An 18,167-nucleotide genomic window follows, 5' to 3' on the forward strand; every position below is an offset into this window, starting at 1 on the left:
AAGTAACGGTTTTAAAAATGTAGTTTTAGAGTGTTCAATAAATGTTGATCCTGTTCAGCCCGTGACTTAAAGAGAGTTTTGGATTTTGGCCCCCTCTGCGATTGAGTTTGACACCCCTCCTCTAACTCAAATGTCTGTTTTCAGAGCATGTGGGCTCCTGACCAGTACAGTTTAAGAATAGATTGTGGTCGTTATTACACATTTTAATGTCTGCCCTACCATAACGATATCACCGTGTGTTTGCCACAAGCTGGTACTTTTTTTTTTTTTTTTCAATCGAACAACATTTGACCTCAGAAACGGCCCCATAACTTCTGCCTGGAATGTTGATTGGAAGTTTATAGACCCCAAACCCCAAGATAAGAACTTTCCTGTTGCAGACTTTTCTGCCTTCGAGTTACAGTTGAGACTGTCCAATAATCCGTGTGATTATTCAATATTGTATTGGAGCTAGTACATTTCCATTCGTGGTTCAGCAGTTCTGATATCTTTTAGGTTGACACTGGTGCTGGATTTGGTTTTGTCTTCACGTCTGAACATGTTCCAGCTGAGGAAAGCCTTGAAAACGTTCCTAAAGCAAACCGTGCAGCTCAGGACTTGGTTGCATGAGTCAGACGCTGCTGCAGCCAGTTCGTCCCTCACATGCTGCGCTGGTTTGTGTAGCGTCTGCCAAGTTAGCACAGATAACAAGCCTCACTTTGACACAAACATAACCTTGAGCTCAGTGACATCTTCCGATCATGATTGGTCGGTTCTCGGTACGTCCTCCACTCCACCCTCTGCACCTGGGTGTGCGCAGAACAGGCTACCTGTAGAAAAGAGGCGATGACAGTGTGATAGATGAATGCACGGACCCCATCGTTGTTTTGAAATCAGGTCAGTTTGGAGGATTTTGAGACTTTTACTTGCGTGTGTTGCAAACACACTAATGCTGTTTTTCTACACTTCTGTTTGCAATTTTGCAACATGCCATCGATTGACAGTGAGGTCTCGTCTCTTCAAGCAGACATGTGTGGACGTGTGGGTGTACATGCTGGGGACAGGGTTGGGGGGTTGATGACCCTCCTTAAGACCATGAAAAAGGAGGAGCAGAACAAGTTCATAGGCTGGTTGATGCCCGGCCCACTGCGTTTAAAACCCGGCCTTTCTTCACCAACATTACAATTGACTCGGAGCTTTTTACTCATGTCATCTTCTTTTTGACACGCCTTTTCAAAAGGAGAATAAGGAGTTTTACTGGAAATAAGGAAGCCTCTAAAACTACTTTAAGGACCGTTTTGAGTGAGTGGACGAGAAAGGGTTTTCCTTGAATTCTTCCTTTTACCGAGCAGTGTTTGAGTGACAGTGGGATTTGCTGCATAGCTTTAAGGAAACTGAACAGTTTGGAGGATATGTGGTTTCAGTGTGCAGGCTTGTGCTGCTGTTTTCATATGCAGCTGACCTTTTCACAAGACACCTTTTTTCTTGCAGCCTGCACCGCTGAATGGAATTTTACTGAGGGCTGATGCAATAGGGAACTTGTACAGTTTTACATTTCTTTTGTTTAACTTTAAAATGTAAAATTCTTACCAGCAAAAATAAGAAGTTTTTTGTTCATTTAGAAGTCAAGCTTATTGATTGGTTCGTTTTTGTTCAGTCAAATGCTTGAAAAACTGTAGAAGTTTTAAAATGTTCTTCATTTCCTTTTGTGTTTGGGTTTCTACCATGCGTGCATGTACTTGTTCTGCATTTATAAATCAGAAAAAGCTCTTCTTAAAAGTGGTCAAAGTTGGAAAATGGAGAAAGTCTTAGAGAAGCATCTCAATTCTTTCTACACCCAGCATTTGTGCAGTAGAGTTCAACTGTATCCTCCATGGAGGAACTAAATCTGCTCTATCCAGTTTAGATGAATTTGCATGAATTATGTCTCTGTTTTTTCAGCGGACCATCCAGTCAGACAGGTCTGCCCTCTTGGCGGCCGTAGGCGACCCTCCTGTTTCAGAGAGTGAGATTAGCTGTACTCACATGTGTGATATGATTTTTTAATGCCGTATGAAAGCCTCTTAATCTATGTTGACAGAGTTTACTTGTCGGCGAAGCACAAACGAAAAATGGGCCGTCTATCAGTAACACAAATATTGGCTGAAAGATCTGGTCCTGTGGGTCAGCTCGTCTCAGTCTAGTCGGGGTGGGGTCCAAGTCTGCTGAGTGAGTTTCTGTTCTTTTTTTGCTAAACGGAAAATTTGTTGTTGATTCATTGTGGCTTGTTGAGCGTAAACACTCTTTTGAACTGTTATAAAAATGTCATGGTGCTGAAACATTTCCTTCACTTGTAACTCTTCAATAGTCACTTTTGTAAGTGATTGCAAAAAACTAAAATGATAAATGTTTTCATTAAGTTTAGGTTGTTTTAATCCAATTAAGTACAGATTATTCCAATAAGATAAAATCACTATTTGGTTTACAGTAGTTGGCTGACTTTAAAATGTGTATTATTCCATACAGAATTTATCTTTATCTAAAAAACCAAAACTTAATTTAATCCAATTTTGTTTTTTAAAAGCAAGTTCCTTTGAGTTTTTTTTGGACAGTTACCGTTTGTTCTATTGGTAAGAATTCTCCTTTTAAATAATAGATCTTTAACCTTTCTTAGATCTAAAAATATCAGTTCTATAAAAACTGTTTTCATGATCAAAGTTGGGGACAGTGGGAAGTGAGACTATGAGGACCAAACCTTAAGCAGAACCTGCTAAAATCCATCCAGTGTAATAGGTTACAGTCAGAGGAACAAGAAACACTGGAACATTAACTGTAACAATGATTGAATGAGAAAGAGGCAAACACAACAACCTAACAGAACTTGGACAAATGTCTTCTCATGAACTTTTGACAGACTTGTGGTTTTTTAAATAAAGTCTGCATGGTTATTGTTAAAACCAGGAAAGAGTTCTGTAAAACCCATTCATAACATCCCAATAACTGCTGATATTGTAAATTTTTTATTTTTGCTGCAGTATTTTATGTAATCAGTTGCTTATTTAGTCATTTCACCCTCTAAAGTTCAGGAATGTTTGTCATCCATGTTAACCCGTCCACTTTCCTTTGGTAAACAAATGTTACCATTTAACTCTGTAACTCCGGAGATGTCAACAGCTAACCCTAAATAACACGTGCTCTTACCATAACTCTTCAACTGTTTACAAAGTTAACGTAGCAGATTCTGGAGCAAAATGAAACTGATTGTCATATCGGCTTTGCACACATTACTAACAAAGTATTGCATATATCTTTGCAGCAGAATCGGCTGATTTACCTTGATAGTAGGGGTGTTATTCAGGTCTTAACATTAAATAAACCTGATATCTGTCCATCCGCGTCATTCATTAAGAAGTTCAGAAAAGTTTGTGACAGAATCAAATTCATCACTTAAACTCCAGAACTATAACGGGATGCCCCCCGTCCGTCCGTTTACGAGCACGCGCCCTGTCCGATTGAGTTTGACACTCCTGTTTTAGAGGTACATTTTTCATAGAAGCCTTAGCTTGTTGAAGACTGAAGGTTGTGAGAACCTAGAGAAAGAAAAATGAAAATTTCAAATAAAATAGTCAATTTCAAAGAAGAGTCCTATAATTTTTACAATTCAACGAAGTTTTACGATCTTGAAGACAAAAAGCAATTTTTGTTTTAGTTGATTCCACTTTGCTCTTTACTGGGATTGATGGTCTTCACCCCTATAACCATGGTGTACTTCTTTGTGACTCACCTGCTGATCTCTGAACAGTTTACCTGAACTCATCTGTAGACATCTGTCAGAAACGCTGTAGACCATTTTATTTTTATCAGCCAATCTTCACGGCATCTGGAGAACATGGCGGTTATGACAGTTTTTTGTCAAAACGAGTCTTTCAAAGATCATCAAAGCTTGTTGTCGTTTTGTCAACAAATTTTCCTAAAAAAAGCCAAAGATGCACATTGATGCCTAATTTCATTTAGTCTTCAGATGTAGCACATTTATATGTACGAAACGCCTCTTTACCTGTTGTTAGCTGTTTAAACGTGTGTAAAGAAACCTGACCCTGATAAACGCCATGTAATCAGAGGAGAATGGAGCTGTGGCTACAGAGGAATGAGGGCTGTGGGTCTGCTGTGTCTACAGTGTTGATAGAAACAACATTGGCGACTGGTCTTAAGTTGGGCTGAACTGTCACAGACATTTCTGTAGCAGTGAGAGGGCCGGCCGTCACACTGTCTGACGGTGTGTTTTTGACTCTTATCCTTCTCTAGTTCAGGACATTTTTAAGTTGAGAGAATAATAAGTCTGGATTTCAGAGAACTGGTCATTGCATCCCAGAAGGTTGTCTTTATGCTGCGTTACTGTGATGTGAGCGATATAGTTACAGACGTTGGATTATTGAGTATCTGCAAAGACGTGAAGAACCAGTCAGTAGTTGGTTATAATGCTTTCTGAGAAGATCGGAGGTTTCTGGAGGAGCCTATTGGGCTCAGACAAAACATACTGCTGCCTGTAATCGGACACAAACTGACACCTAATGTTTTGTTCTTTTAAAGGTCTTTTCTCCAAAGCTTGGGTTAAAGACAAAGCCCGTCCCATTACTCGTTTGTGACGCCTGAAACCCTGAACCCTCCACACTTCCTGACTCTTCTTCATCTGCTGGAAGCACCATCATGCCCAGATTGGCAGAGCGCCTGGAGTTAAAAAGAGTCGCCACCGAGCCCGACAATGACAGCACTGCAAGCTTGGACGAGCCCTTTGATTCCGAAAAGGGGACACTCAGCAGGTCAGCGGCCCCCCATCCTTATTGTTTCTGCACACATGAAGAGATTTAAGGCCTCTGCAAGCCCCTAACTGTGAATTAGCACGGCCGCTCTTATGAAGTCGATTCTGAGCTGTGAGGTGAAGCTAAAGCGGCTCTGACACCACCCTGTCCTGCATCTTTACAGCCAGTTACCCAACGAGAATGACGACGGAGAGAGTGACCGCTTCCTGTCCAACGGAATGATGAAGAAGAAGAAATATGAGGAGGAATACGTAAGTCTCTGTCAAACCAGAAAGCCAACAGACTTTTAAAGGTTTTTTTAGCTCGTTATTTAAGATAAATCAAAGGCAAAAGTAAACTGTAAACATCTCCTGTAACTATGGTTGGGCGATGAAACCATAACAATATCGCGATAAAACATTTTCTCAATAGAGGAATGAATCTATTGCAATAGACTTTTATTAATAAAGTTCTCCTTTAAGTTTAATGAATAGCAATGTCAAAACTGGTTTCAGAACTAAAGAAATGTTGCTTTAGACTAGGGCTGCCACGATTAGTTGACTAATCGGCTATTTAAGGAGTTGACGACTAATTTAAGAGTCGGTTAGTCGTTGCTTTATCATACGGAATCAGAGTGTAGTAAAGTCGCACTAAGTTGTGAGCGTTCAGAACCAAAAACTGTACTTTTTAATATTTGAGCCAGTGAGACCAAAACTTTATTTTTAGTGAAAAATAGTTCCTTGTTTCTCATGGCGACCTCATTAGAGAGATCAGGAATATACTTTCCCTTAAACTTATTTAGACAGGTGACCTTTGACCCTATATACTCTATATATAAAATTTATGTTAAATTGTTACATCGTCTTAGGGGCGGGGCACCGGTCAAAATGAGTTTGACGGAAGGTGTAGGGTCAAAGGTCACCTGTCAAAACGAGTTTGATGGATGGTGTAGGGTCGAAGGTTACCTGTCAAAATGAGTTTGATGTAAAGTATATTCCTGATCTCTCTCTCATTTGTTTTAATCTTGTTTTAATCACATAAAATAATGAAGGACAGAAGCTGCACGATTCATTAAAAGTTTCATAAACTATCATCGTAGTTGTCTTTATTTGTAGTTAGTTTAAAGCTAATGATGGTTAAGATATGCACTTTACATCCACTTGGTACATTACCCGACTAGTATATTAATCAGTTAAAATATTCATTGATTAGTCAAATATCAAAATAATTGGTTTTTTTTTCTGCACTACTTTAGACACTTGAGAAAAATGAGGAGTTATGGAATATTATCAGACTCTTTTCTGACACAGAGGTTGTTGTGCTGCATCACTCATTCCACGACTCCTCTTTAATCCTAGCAGCATCCTGGCCACGCCTCCTTCGGCATGTCTGTCTTCAACCTGAGCAACGCCATCATGGGCAGCGGCATCCTGGGCCTGTCGTACGCCATGGCCAACACGGGCATCGTTTTGTTTACGTAAGTATTCACTTCACTGAGGCGTGTTTTCCTATTTTTAGTGTATGGGGAGCATTCTCTGTAACAAATGTAACTTGGAGATCAGGTTCCAGCTCTGACCTTTAACCCCTCACTATCTTTAACCTCTCAGTGCACGTTCCTGCTCCAGCGGGAATCAGTTTTACACGTCCCACCATGACCCCTAATCCACCTCATTTCAGCCCAACTGACTCATAAAGAAGAGTTTTCACCAAACTAAATGTGTATTCTGCTTAACCCTTCAACACCGGTGATGCCTAAATGCAAAATCTTTAACGTACTGTAACTTTTGAACCATTTCACGCCGCTTTTCTCCTTCAGAATCTATTGGAATTAACGTGTTAACAATTAAAAATGACCGTATGTTAAAGTGTTTGTGCTTTAAGCTCTTCTTCATGTCTCCCTGCAGAGTCCTCCTCATCGCGGTGGCCATCCTCTCCTTGTACTCAGTGCATCTGCTGCTGGTGACAGCTAAAGAAGGAGGTCAGTATCTGTGCTGCGGAGCCTCCGCCGTCTCCGAACAGCACGTTAACGCGTCCTGTCTGTCTGGGCAGGTTCACTCATCTACGAGACGCTAGGAGAGAGAGCGTTTGGTTGGCCTGGCAAAATGGCCGCCTTTGGATCTATAATCATGCAGAATATTGGCGGTAAGAGGAGATTGATTTGAATTCTTTTAGAAATATCTCGTGCGGTTTGTGAGCAGTTGTTTTTTCCGTGTGCAGCCATGTCCAGCTACCTCTTCATTGTGAAGTACGAGCTGCCGGAGGTGATCCGGGCCTTCATGGGCTTGGAGCAGAACTCCGGGTGAGTGTCTGAAGGTTGCGCGTCAGTGTCAGGCTGCAGGATTGTAACCTTGGGCTGTGCTTGTAGGGAGTGGTACCTGAACGGAAACTACCTGGTGGTGTTCGTGTCCATCGGGGTCATCCTGCCGCTGTCCATGCTGAAAAACCTAGGTGAGTTTTTCTGTGTGTGTGAAGGGGGAAGTTTGATGCATCAGTTCATATCGTAAAGTACTCAGTGCCCCTGTGGAAGAGTGTCCACCCTGAGGGTGGAAGGTCAAGAGTTCAAATCCACGGTCAAGTCACACCAAAGACTCTAAAAATGGCCTCTGTGCTTGACCCTCAGCATTAAGGGGTAGAATTAGAGGGGCTTCTGGTCACAGGCAAGATGGTGCTGGAAGTGGAAATTTCTCAACTTTAGGAAGGAAGTGGAAATTTCTCAACTTTAGGAAACTCTTTCAAAAATGATAAATTAAAGGGGCCATCCCATGATTTTCTTAAGCCTTTTAGAGTGAACTATATCCATATATTACCTTTGGAACACTAAAAAACAAATGACTTCTGAAATATTAGTTTTTTTTTGTGAGTTTTTTCCTAACGACTCGATTCCTGAAGGTCCACCTGCTGCTGGATGTGCCTGCCGCCCATTTCATCCCAAAGTCTTTGTTTCTCCCACAAAAATAAACGGTATCCACATTTCTTCAAAGATGGATGCACATGACACATATCTGCCATTAGTAACCCTGGCCATCACAACACAAATACACTCGACATCTCCACAACTGTGCTGGGGAGGGGTTCTTAAAGGAACCCCGCATCTAGAGTAACAGATACCTATTTGAGCTGGAATTTATTGAAAAAAGGACACAACTGGAAGATATATGGTATTCTACATCTAAAATTATTGTTTTTTTGCTGATCATCACTAGCTCTGTGGAGAAATTGAATGTTGTTAGTCTGGGGGCGGAGCTGTCAGAGCAGACTCTTCCTGGAGCGAGCGGTTGGGTGTACCTGCTCGTTTTCGTGGGTATGGGAGAGGCTTCTGTAGACAGTGCAGATTTTTAGAGGATTCATCTAAAATGCATGAACGGATTAAAATGCCACTTTGAGGTTCTCTATAGTGAGAAATGAACAGTAACATGCATTTAAAACCTCAAAAAGTCGAATTTTCATGGTAGGACCCCTTTAAAATACTTTTCAGAACTATCAGCTTTTAAGCCTCTAAATTTGAATAAACTGTAACTGTCTAATAGCTTAGAGTGAAAGATGAGCTGCAAATGGGACAGAGAATGTTAATTGTTTTATTTCTGTCAAGTCAATATTAACAAGTGTTCCAATTTGTATAACTACACCTGTTTTCTTCTGGAGAAAAAGCCGTCTTTAACTTAACATATTAATGATGTAGCTAGAGGTGTGATGAGTATTTGTTTTTTTATTCATTTATTTTCCATTCTCTTCACTTACACTGAGTCTCTGCTTTGATGTACGCGTTATGATTTCAGCCACTTTTGAGCACTAATGTTGTCTGTTAGCAGAACTTTTTATTTCTTCTAAAGTTACATTTCAGCTTTTGGTTTTGTTGCGTTCACGTTTGTTTTGTTTTTTTGTCCATTCTTGTGCAGCTGTAGCTCGTATTCTTGCAGGTGTTCGTGCTTCCCTGCACAGCGAGTCATGTGATACGGGAGTGGGGGCGTCTTAGTCAGCTCTCGGTAACACGACCCTGCAGTTCGAGATGTGGCCCGCCGCGCCGCTCTGAGCAGATTTACGAGGCGCAGTTGGAAGCAGGCTCGCCTCCCAGAGCCCAGCGAGTAAATCATGTAGCAATAAAAATGCACAAACGGCGCTAAAGTAGCTGTTTTTGCTGATAACAACCCCCCCACCACCACCACCACCACCACACACACAGTGTGTTTCTTCTATTTATGTCACATCAGATTTGATTCCTGACACATAAAAACCTCGATCAGAGTTGAAATCGCCTTCAGTGTTCTTGGAAATGTCCTGCAGGAAATGTGACCCAGCTCTTCAAATAGAAATCATCCTGGGGGGTCTGATTATGTCAGTGTGACAGAGACTGGGGAGGGGGCTTCACTGTGATGAAATAAAGCTGCTGCTCATTTCCAACAAAAACCTGAACTGTAACAAAGATGTTCTGAATGTGTCTGCAGGTTACCTGGGCTACACCAGCGGGCTGTCCCTCACCTGCATGGTCTTCTTCCTCGGAGCGGTATGTCTAAGTAGGATCTAAACACAGTTGTGTTTCAAATGTGTCAACAGTTTGTTTTTATTTATTTTTGTGAAGTTCCTGAATTTATCAGCTAAAAAAGCTTCATGAATTCATTTGTGGCCTAAATTCTAATTTAACCTGGTTTTCATCAGGTATTATGGAGCCATCTGGCTTAAACTTAGTTTCTATATTAAAATATGTTTTGACTCAAACAAGACCCAATTTAACGGATGTGAACACATTTGAATCAGGTGCATATTTTCATTTTATACATTTTTTAGAAGAACATCAAAAGTATTTTTTTATTTTGAGTTATTTTTAAAGTTTAAACTAGACAACAAAAATACAAAAACATTTTTAATGTTTCTATAAAAAAAATTCAAACGGCAAACAAAGTATTTTTTAAACATATTTTAAAATGAACTCAAAGTGCTTTCATTGCAATATTGCACAAGAAAAACATGCCAAAGTTGAAATAGTTTTTCACCTGTGTCTGTTTAAACCAAAATGACTGCATCATGTGTTATGTCATACCTACAGTAATAGGATTGGGTACATCAGAGCAAAATACCATCAATATTTCTAAGAACTTCACAACCATGACCATGAAAACATTGCATACTTTTGTCTGTTTTATCTTGTTTTAAATTATTAGACAGGACCTGAGTAACTAAACATGTTTATTTCATGTCAAATTAAGTGTTTTTAGTTTTAATGGTAATTAGTGATATACATTTCTACAATTGGACTGCGTCATTTTTTATTTACACCCAGTAAATGGGCCTTAAAACCAGTTGTGCATTCATGAACGTGTGCAACAGTTTACAGATGAGCTTCACTCACGCATGTTCCATCCACAGACTCACAGCCCACCGTCATCTCACCGCCAACAGTTTCACAACACTGGGTCACTATTATCAACGATTTTGTTTCACCATGCCAAATTTTGTTGTTTTTTTCTCCCCAATGATGCATATCGGAGAAAGTGATGTGCATTGTGTGAAACTATGTTGACAACTATAGCAGCAGTATTTATACAGGTGGGTGGAGTCACAGTAAATGGACCCTTTTTTGCGATTTTGATTAAAAACTTCATAAACTTAATTAACCCTTGTGCTCTCTTATGGGGTCCAGATGACCCCGCCCTTACATTGAGGTGTTAGTCCTTCCCTAACAAAGGTGGACAGGACTTCATGTCATTGGACACCAGTAAAGATAACGAAAGATAAAGACAATCATTGGAAAAAAAGTTCAGCTCACGGTCTAGTGGGGTTCTGATGACCCCACTTCTAATGTAAACAAGCCTAGGAGAGCAGAAGGGTTACAACACTACGAGGAACGTTTTTAAAAATAAAAAAATGTTCATAGGACGACTTTAATGTTCATATAGAACAGGGGTGTCAAACTCAATCGCACATTGGGGGCCAAAATCCAAAACTTTAAAACCGAAACTTTTTAACGTAATTATGAATTATTGGTTGGATATATTAAAAAAAAAAAATATGCTGAAAGTGTTTAAAGGAAACCTTGTACTGTATCCACTTGGATTTTGATACAGAATATGTGGTTGAAGTGATAACAGTGACTTGTAACGTATAGCATTACCTGCTATAATGCTAGTGCTGAAACGGTAAGCTGAATTTGGCTGCTGAAGATGCTGAAATTGAAGACTAAAAACATTGTAGCTGATGGCTGAAATCCCTGAAGCTGATAGCCAGCTAAAATATTAGCTAAATCCCAAGTTTGCCTAAAAAATGAAAACAAAAACCTTAGGTTACCAAAAAACGGCTGGCATGTAGCTGAAGAAATGGCTAAACATGAAAATAGCCTAAAAAAATGAAAGCATAAATGAGCAAAAACGGTATATAAATATTAGCTTAACAACAAACAGTCTAAAAAAACATTTAAAATGAGCCTAATTAGCCAAAATAGCTAGCATCAATTAGCTGGAATCGTAGTAAATGACAAAATAATCCATAAAGCTAGCAGAATGTCCATTTAAAACTTTAAAACTGTAACTTTTTAACATAATTATGAATGATAAAAAGGAGGAATATTATTCCAGAATAAATCAACTTAAACAACTTTCAATATTTTACTCTCCATAAAAATATATTTTGTCAAGTTTATACAAGTTAGAAATAAACTCGAGATAACATCGGGTCATTAATAATAAAGTAAAATGATCGGGAGGGCCGGATGGAATTACCCTGAGGGCCGGATCCGGCCCCCGGGCCGTGACTTTGACACATGTGATGTAAAGGATCTCCACTGACTTTCTTTTGCTCCTCATTTGACCTTTGACCTTTCCCGTCAGTGGATTGTTTGGCTGCTTAGGCGTGTTTGTCCCCGGAAGGCTGCAGATCAGAGCTGAGCAGTCTGTCAGCTCTGGTGTTTGTGTAACTGCTCATCTGTGTGGCGACCTCAACAAGACCTGGTTGTGTAAAGTTTCTGCTCCTGCTGGAGCTGTGAGACGTCACACACACGATGGACATCCGTCCTGACCTCTGTGTTCTTCCAGGTGATCTACAAGAAGACCCAGCTGCCCTGCCCTCTTCCCTTCCTCCACGACAAGGCAAACCACAGCATCAACATCTCCCACCTCCACAACTTCACCGACGACGACGACGATGACATGTGCACGCCCAAATACTTTGTCTTCAACTCACAGGTGAGATGGAGAACCAGCAACCAAAGCTCTGATTTGACTCTGGTTCCACTTCATCAGACTGAATGTGAAGAGGGCTGAAGCCCAGAGGATTCGCTGAGTCATGTTTGGGAAAGGTGGACCCATCTGGGCGTGTTTGCTGCTTTTTGTGCTTGTGTGCCCGTGGATTTACAGATTTACATCTGACCTTCATTATAGAGCTGGATAAAGACGCCAGCTGACGTTTTTAAACCCGCTGCAGACAAAAGCGTATTCATGCTGCGGTGACTCACGCTGTTGCTGAGGAGAAGTGTGCTCTCAGCGCCTCATAAAAAAGAGCACTGACCCTCAATTACAGCACTCGGTCAAAGAAAGCCTCTCCTGTGTCTGCCTCGCATCCAGGCCCATTGCACAACCCGCTGTTGGTTTATGTAACTTCAACATCTTCAGCGCATTGACAATCTTTGTGATTCTTCCACAGACGGCATACACTGTTCCCATCTTGGCCTTTGCGTTTGTCTGCCACCCTGAGGTCTTGCCCATCTACAGCGAGCTGAAAGAGTAGGTTATTCTAGGATGTATAAAACAACCATTATCTAACTTTAAAGTTTGTTAAAAATATATTTGTTTTTAATGCTCCAAATAAGTATTTGAACACCTGAGAGAATCAATGTTAATTTTTGGTTCCGTAGCCTTTGTTTGCAGGTCAAATGTTTCCTGTAGTTCTTCTCTGCAGCAGGAGGGATTTTGGCCCACTTCCCCTCACAGATCTCCTCTAGAGCTCCAGTGTTTATGTTCTTTGATTTACGGTAACTTTTAAACAGTAAGCACGATAATTTCAGTAGATTGTGAAGGAGAAAACCGGCGCACGCTTTTCTCCTTCACAATCTACTGAAATTATCGTGTTTACGAGCTACAGTTTAAAAGTTACCACACGGTAAAGATTTTATGCTACGGTGGTGTGCAGAAGAACACCCCGTAGCATGATGCTTCTAATGTAGGATAACAAGTGGATGTGACTATTTAGAGGTGGTTCAAACAATAACATAAAAATCAATGATTAATGTCATTTCCAGATTTTTTTTTTTACGTCTCTCACACGTGGACGTGCACCTTAAATGAAAATGTCAGATCCCTCCATGTTTTCGATCTCGGGGTGTTCAAATACTTATTTTCCTCATTGTTTGTCTGAGTTTGTCCTTGTCTGTGTGTGTTTCTGCTTGATTCTGTCTTGTGTGTCAGTTGTAGCTGCAGAAGTTTAAAGGTTAACAGGAACATAGACGTGGAGGCTTTGATCCCATAACTCCAAGCTACGAAAAAAGATATTCACTTGTGTTTCTGCTTTTCAGTAAATGCTACATTTGGGTAATTTTATAGCTAATTTGGTTTGTTGTAAATTTTAGACAACAGACATTAAGGGGTTAAGAGCTGAGCACCTTTGATTGGTTGAGCCCATAAGTGTGGATCAAGGCTAATTTCATCAGAAATGAAAAAGTCGTTATTTTAAAAACGTAGTGTTTCCTTTATTACAAAACTAGAAAGAGACTAAATAAAGTCTGTAAATGTTTGACACAGATGTCAGTCATGTCCATCAGGGGGAAGTGAAGCCATAATCTTTCTCAGTGGGCTGAAGCTGTCTGGGTGCAAATATTCTACTTAAAATGCACACATAGTTAAAGTAATAAATCTGATCAATATTTGAAATTGGATCCTTTAAGTTAAGTTTAGATGAAACAACTGTCAAATCACTTCTCAAATATCTTTCAATCATGTGGAGGTCCAGGATGAGAAGCATCGCAGTAATTTGTAATATGTGTGTCTTTTGCTTCTTTTATTCTGAATAAACCAAATAAAAAATTTGATCAACAAAAACAACATTCTAGTGTTGTTAGAATTTTCCTAATAAGCTCCCCATGCCCCCCCCTCCAAAAAAGAGGACAATGGTTGTTTTCATAGCATTTTTCAGTAACACTTTATAATAAGATTCCATGACGAGCTTTATTAACACAATAACAAACATTTTTTTATGTTTGTAAGACATTTATAAGCATAACAACCAAATAAGGATTATTAACGTATTTGGTAAGATTCATTACCAACTAAAGACCATAGTTTAAAAAGGCCATATTAATAAACTGTTTACAAGCCAAACAAATGTGTTAACTATCTTTGTCCACATGATACTGAGTGTTTGGCAGCACCTTCCTATGATGGTGGACGTCAACTTTAAAGAAAGTTAAGCTCAAACTTGTATTTCAGCAGATGGTAAAAAGCCTGTATTTTACGCCGCAGTAATCATGATTAAAACCCACTGGGAATTCTTTCACAATAGACTGAAAGATGGTGGGAACTTTAGCCTAAAGTTTCACTTTATTAGATTTGTATGGTGCCTTCAAATGACCTCGGTCAAACAAGGAGCCGCACAGTAGAAGTTCAAAGAACAATTAAAAAAACAGCTAAAAATGTGAAAACAATTCCAGATAAAAAATATAAATTGCATAAAAACTGTAAAAACACCAGATAATAAACAAAGATAAAACATTAAAACAGTTAAAGAACTGTGCAGGTTTAAAGTAATTAAAGCATGTTTAGTCTTCTTTTAAAAAAACATAAAAAGTGAATACATCTGAGGAGGGTTTACTTTCTTTTAAAGTATTTGACGTTTGCAGGAAGACTTTCATATTTCAGAGAAAGCTTTGGTTTCAAAAAGCCGTAGAATCGGTTCCAGTGACAGACGTGAGTTCTGGAGTCGGTTTGCAGCATTTTCATTTGAGTTTTTTTCCCAAAAACAGTCGCAGCCGCCGGAAAATGCAGAACGTCTCCAACCTGTCCATCTTGGCCATGCTCATCATGTACATGCTGTCGGCGCTGTTCGGCTACCTCACCTTCTACGGTAGGAAACGCCGGCCCCCTCCACCCGCGGGACGCCTCCCCCTCCTAATGTTCACCTTTCTGTGCCCCACAGGTAGAGTGGAAGCAGAGCTGCTCCACACCTTCACCAAGGTCTACAAATTTGACACCTTGCTGCTGCTGGTGCGCCTCGCCGTTCTGACCGCCGTCACGCTGACCGTGCCCATCGTGCTGTTTCCTGTGAGTACACCGTGCGCTCTCTCTGACCTCACAGGCGGGTTAATTGGATTTGCGTCAGAGCACCTGGTTCTTCAGGGACACAAACACGTCCCTCCCTCGTAAACCCAACATTACGGCTGCGCTGCGCCGTCCCGCTCGCAGGCAGGGTTTTTCCTTCTACTTTGTGAGAAAGGAGCTTCTGTTCAGTCTGAGCTGCACTTTGTGTCCTCACACCTCTGAGTCCTCCTGCAGAGTCAAAGGTGATGTCCGCTCACCTCGTCCTCCAAACATTCCTGCTGCTTCTCCTTTTATGGCTGCAGGATAATTTTAGCCTGTCCCTTATCTGACTCCAGGACGGCAGTGGAGGTTCTGTTTTTAGCTCTCCACATCGAGCAGCTTAATGACGAGCAGCTGTCTCTCCTGCATGTACGGCGAGCGGCCACCGGGGGGCAGCAGAGCCGCTGCCTTCCCGGTCTGCTGGAAACCGCTGAGAGAGAATGATGCAGCACAATGACCTCTCAGACATCTGCGCCGTCATGCAGACATGCAGACACGAACACTGCAGAGGAGGATCAACCCCCCACTGTTACAACACCTCTGCAGTGGGAGTTTACCGAGTGGAAAAACACCCCGACTGCTTCCTCAGAGCAGACGGGGGGGTTCAGCATTCCTCAACATATCTGGTCTAAAAACTCTCCCCCAGGGCAGAGAAATTAAAGAAACAAACAGTGGTGGGGGTTATTAAAGTTCTGTTCTCAGAGGAATCTTTTGGTAGCTTCATATCTGTGTGGGACAGTCCTGACTTTGTTCAAATCCGGCTCATACTGATGAGGAGTGGACTAAATATGTCTAGAGTACGAGCTGGACCTTCCATTACTGACTGGAGCTTTATGGTGCTGGTTCTGGAGATCCCTCCTGTGAGTCAGCATGTTCGGTTGCTGTGGAGCAGTAATGCAGCATCGATGTGCAGAGTTAGGAGGTTTAATGAACTCATTAACTCAGTAAATTCAGCAGAGCTGCCGACAGCGTCTCTGGGTTTCCATGTGACCTTTGAGTCGCGGCGCCGTCTTCTTAATCGTCAGATGAAGGTGAGCCGTGTCTGTCCTCACCTCCTGTGGGAGAGAACAGGCCCGGTACAGTACAGGCCCGAGTCACACGGGGCACGGCGGTTGGAAGGGGCCGGACCGTGGGGGGCTTTGCTGGGATTCTGCTCATAATGGGGGGGCTTTATGTGGAGTCAGACATGTCCCGGTTCTCAGGCTCCAGCCGGAAGTCCAGACCACGGGAGGGGGCTGCGTTTGATCTTATTAACACCTCCTACATCAGCGCACCGAATGAGAACCACTGCCTCAGTGTGTCGGTGTTTTTGTGCAGAAAAAAACCAAACACCAGAGAAAGGATGGTTCTGAGATAGAACTGTGGAGGAATGATTCATGAAAACACAGGAACAGCTGCAGCTTTCTGGAGCAGATTCTACAAGTCTCCTTCAAAATCCTCTTTCAGCTCCAGGTTCTCTCACCACAAACACTCTGACTGTTAAATGTTCATTTCTAAAGATGGTTTTCAGGCATCTAAGAGTTTGAGGGAATACAACTGTGTGTGATTGGATCTGCATTTGTGTCTTTTTGTGGCTGCATCTGCTGATAAGTGGGAATGTGTCTGCATGCAAGTGTGTCTGTATACATCTGTGTGTTTGAGCATGCATGTGTGAGTTTGTGTATGTGAGAATGCTTATGCCTGCATGTGTTTGTCTGCCTGTCAGTGTGTGTGTGTGCATTTCCATTTGATTTCATCTGTATGTGTGAGTGGATCTGCATTGGTGTGTGTGTCCATGTCTGTGTGTGCATATGTGTAAGTGTTCGCTTGTGGCTGCGTCTGCGTGAATAAGTGTTGTCTGCGTGTGTGTTTGTTTGTGGCTGCGTGTGTGCATGTCTGCGCAGGTGTGTTAATATTCCTGCTCTAAATTCTTTACAGCAGGTTCTTGGTTTGCTGCCTGACGGAGAAATTCAGCACAGAGACTCTAGTTTTCCAGATCTACCATTGCTGTCAAACAGGGTGGGGGTGGGTCCAACTTTTGAGCGTGTTAGAAGTCATTTTAGGTGACTTTTAGTTTCCTCTTTAAACACTGGGACCACATTTATAGATGTTGAAATCCACTTCCTGTCTGTCACCTTCACAGATCTGCTGCAGGTTCTATTCCCTGTACAGTTGAAGGAGTCTCAGTGTGAACAGAAACTACTTATGACTCACCTCCCCACCCCCCGCTGTCAAACCCCGCCCTCTTTCAATAGTGGCTGATGCAACCTCATGGCTGCATTGCACTGTGGGAGATAATCCCCAGCCTTCCTGAATGGCAGCGGCTGCTGTAAGTCTCCTGTGTGTGGCCTGATAACCCCCAGCTCCGCCGCTCTGCTCACACCTTTAACCTTTCACCCAGTGAAGGCTAGAGCCCGCCGCTCTGCTTCACTGCAGCGCAGTAAACGTGACACACTGAAGAACCAAGTTTGAAACACGGCTTCAGGTTTACAAACCAGAAACAGTCGGACTGTTTGTCTCCTTCCTGTTAGAGTTTGCTTGAATCAAAGTGGAAATTTAACAGGATCCTCTCTCTGCTCAGATCCGCTCCTCCATCAACATGCTGCTCTGCAGTGGGCGGGACTTCAGCTGGATTCGCCACATGCTCTTAGCCATCGGCATCCTGGCCTTCAACAACACGCTGGTCATCTGCGTCCCCAACATCAGGGACATCTTCGGCTTCATCGGTCAGTCTAGCTGGTGCTGCAATAACCTCAGAATAAAACGTCGAGTATTTCAAACTCAAGTTGAGGTTTACTGTGAAGTGTTGGTGGTGTTCAGATTGTGGTTGAACCGTTCTGGTCATTTCAGGGGCTTCTGCTGCCACCATGCTCATCTTCATCCTTCCCGCCGCCTTCTACCTCCGCCTGGTGAAGTCATTGCCGATGCATTCCACGCAGAAGATCGGAGTGAGTTCCCCTTTTTTAGCTCCTCCCACAGGTCGGTGCTGTGAACCTGCAGACGCTAAGTCTCTTCTGTTTCCGCAGGCCACCGTCTTCCTGGTCATGGGGATTTTCTTTATGATCGGCAGTTTGTCGCTCATTATTCTCGACTGGATCCACAACCCGCCAGGCTCTGACAACCATCACTAAACCTGGCCCCGCCCCCGCACACCTTT

General features: G+C 42.0%; 1 protein-coding gene across 2 annotated transcripts; it reads left to right on the forward strand.

Moving 5' to 3' along the window:
- Nucleotides 1-983: 983 nt before the first annotated feature.
- On the forward strand, nucleotides 984-18,167 carry slc38a4 (solute carrier family 38 member 4). Of its 2 annotated transcripts, none has more exons than XM_024294634.2 (16): nucleotides 984-1,281; nucleotides 4,549-4,778; nucleotides 4,942-5,029; nucleotides 6,116-6,234; nucleotides 6,662-6,735; nucleotides 6,807-6,899; nucleotides 6,975-7,056; nucleotides 7,123-7,205; nucleotides 9,200-9,258; nucleotides 11,780-11,929; nucleotides 12,387-12,466; nucleotides 14,698-14,798; nucleotides 14,871-14,995; nucleotides 17,592-17,736; nucleotides 17,861-17,958; nucleotides 18,037-18,167. In XM_024294634.2, the coding sequence occupies exons 2-16, from the start codon at nucleotides 4,666-4,668 to the stop codon at nucleotides 18,139-18,141; spliced, it is 1,515 nt and encodes a 504-aa protein (XP_024150402.1). In that variant the 5' UTR covers nucleotides 984-1,281; nucleotides 4,549-4,665; the 3' UTR covers nucleotides 18,142-18,167. The 2 variants fall into 2 exon arrangements, with proteins under 2 accessions (XP_024150402.1, XP_024150403.1); XM_024294635.2 differs by having other exon boundaries at nucleotides 986-1,281; nucleotides 6,119-6,234.

The sequence above is a fragment of the Oryzias melastigma genome, linkage group LG23 (genome assembly GCF_002922805.2).
Source record: "Oryzias melastigma strain HK-1 linkage group LG23, ASM292280v2, whole genome shotgun sequence".
Classification (NCBI taxonomy): domain Eukaryota; kingdom Metazoa; phylum Chordata; class Actinopteri; order Beloniformes; family Adrianichthyidae; genus Oryzias; species Oryzias melastigma.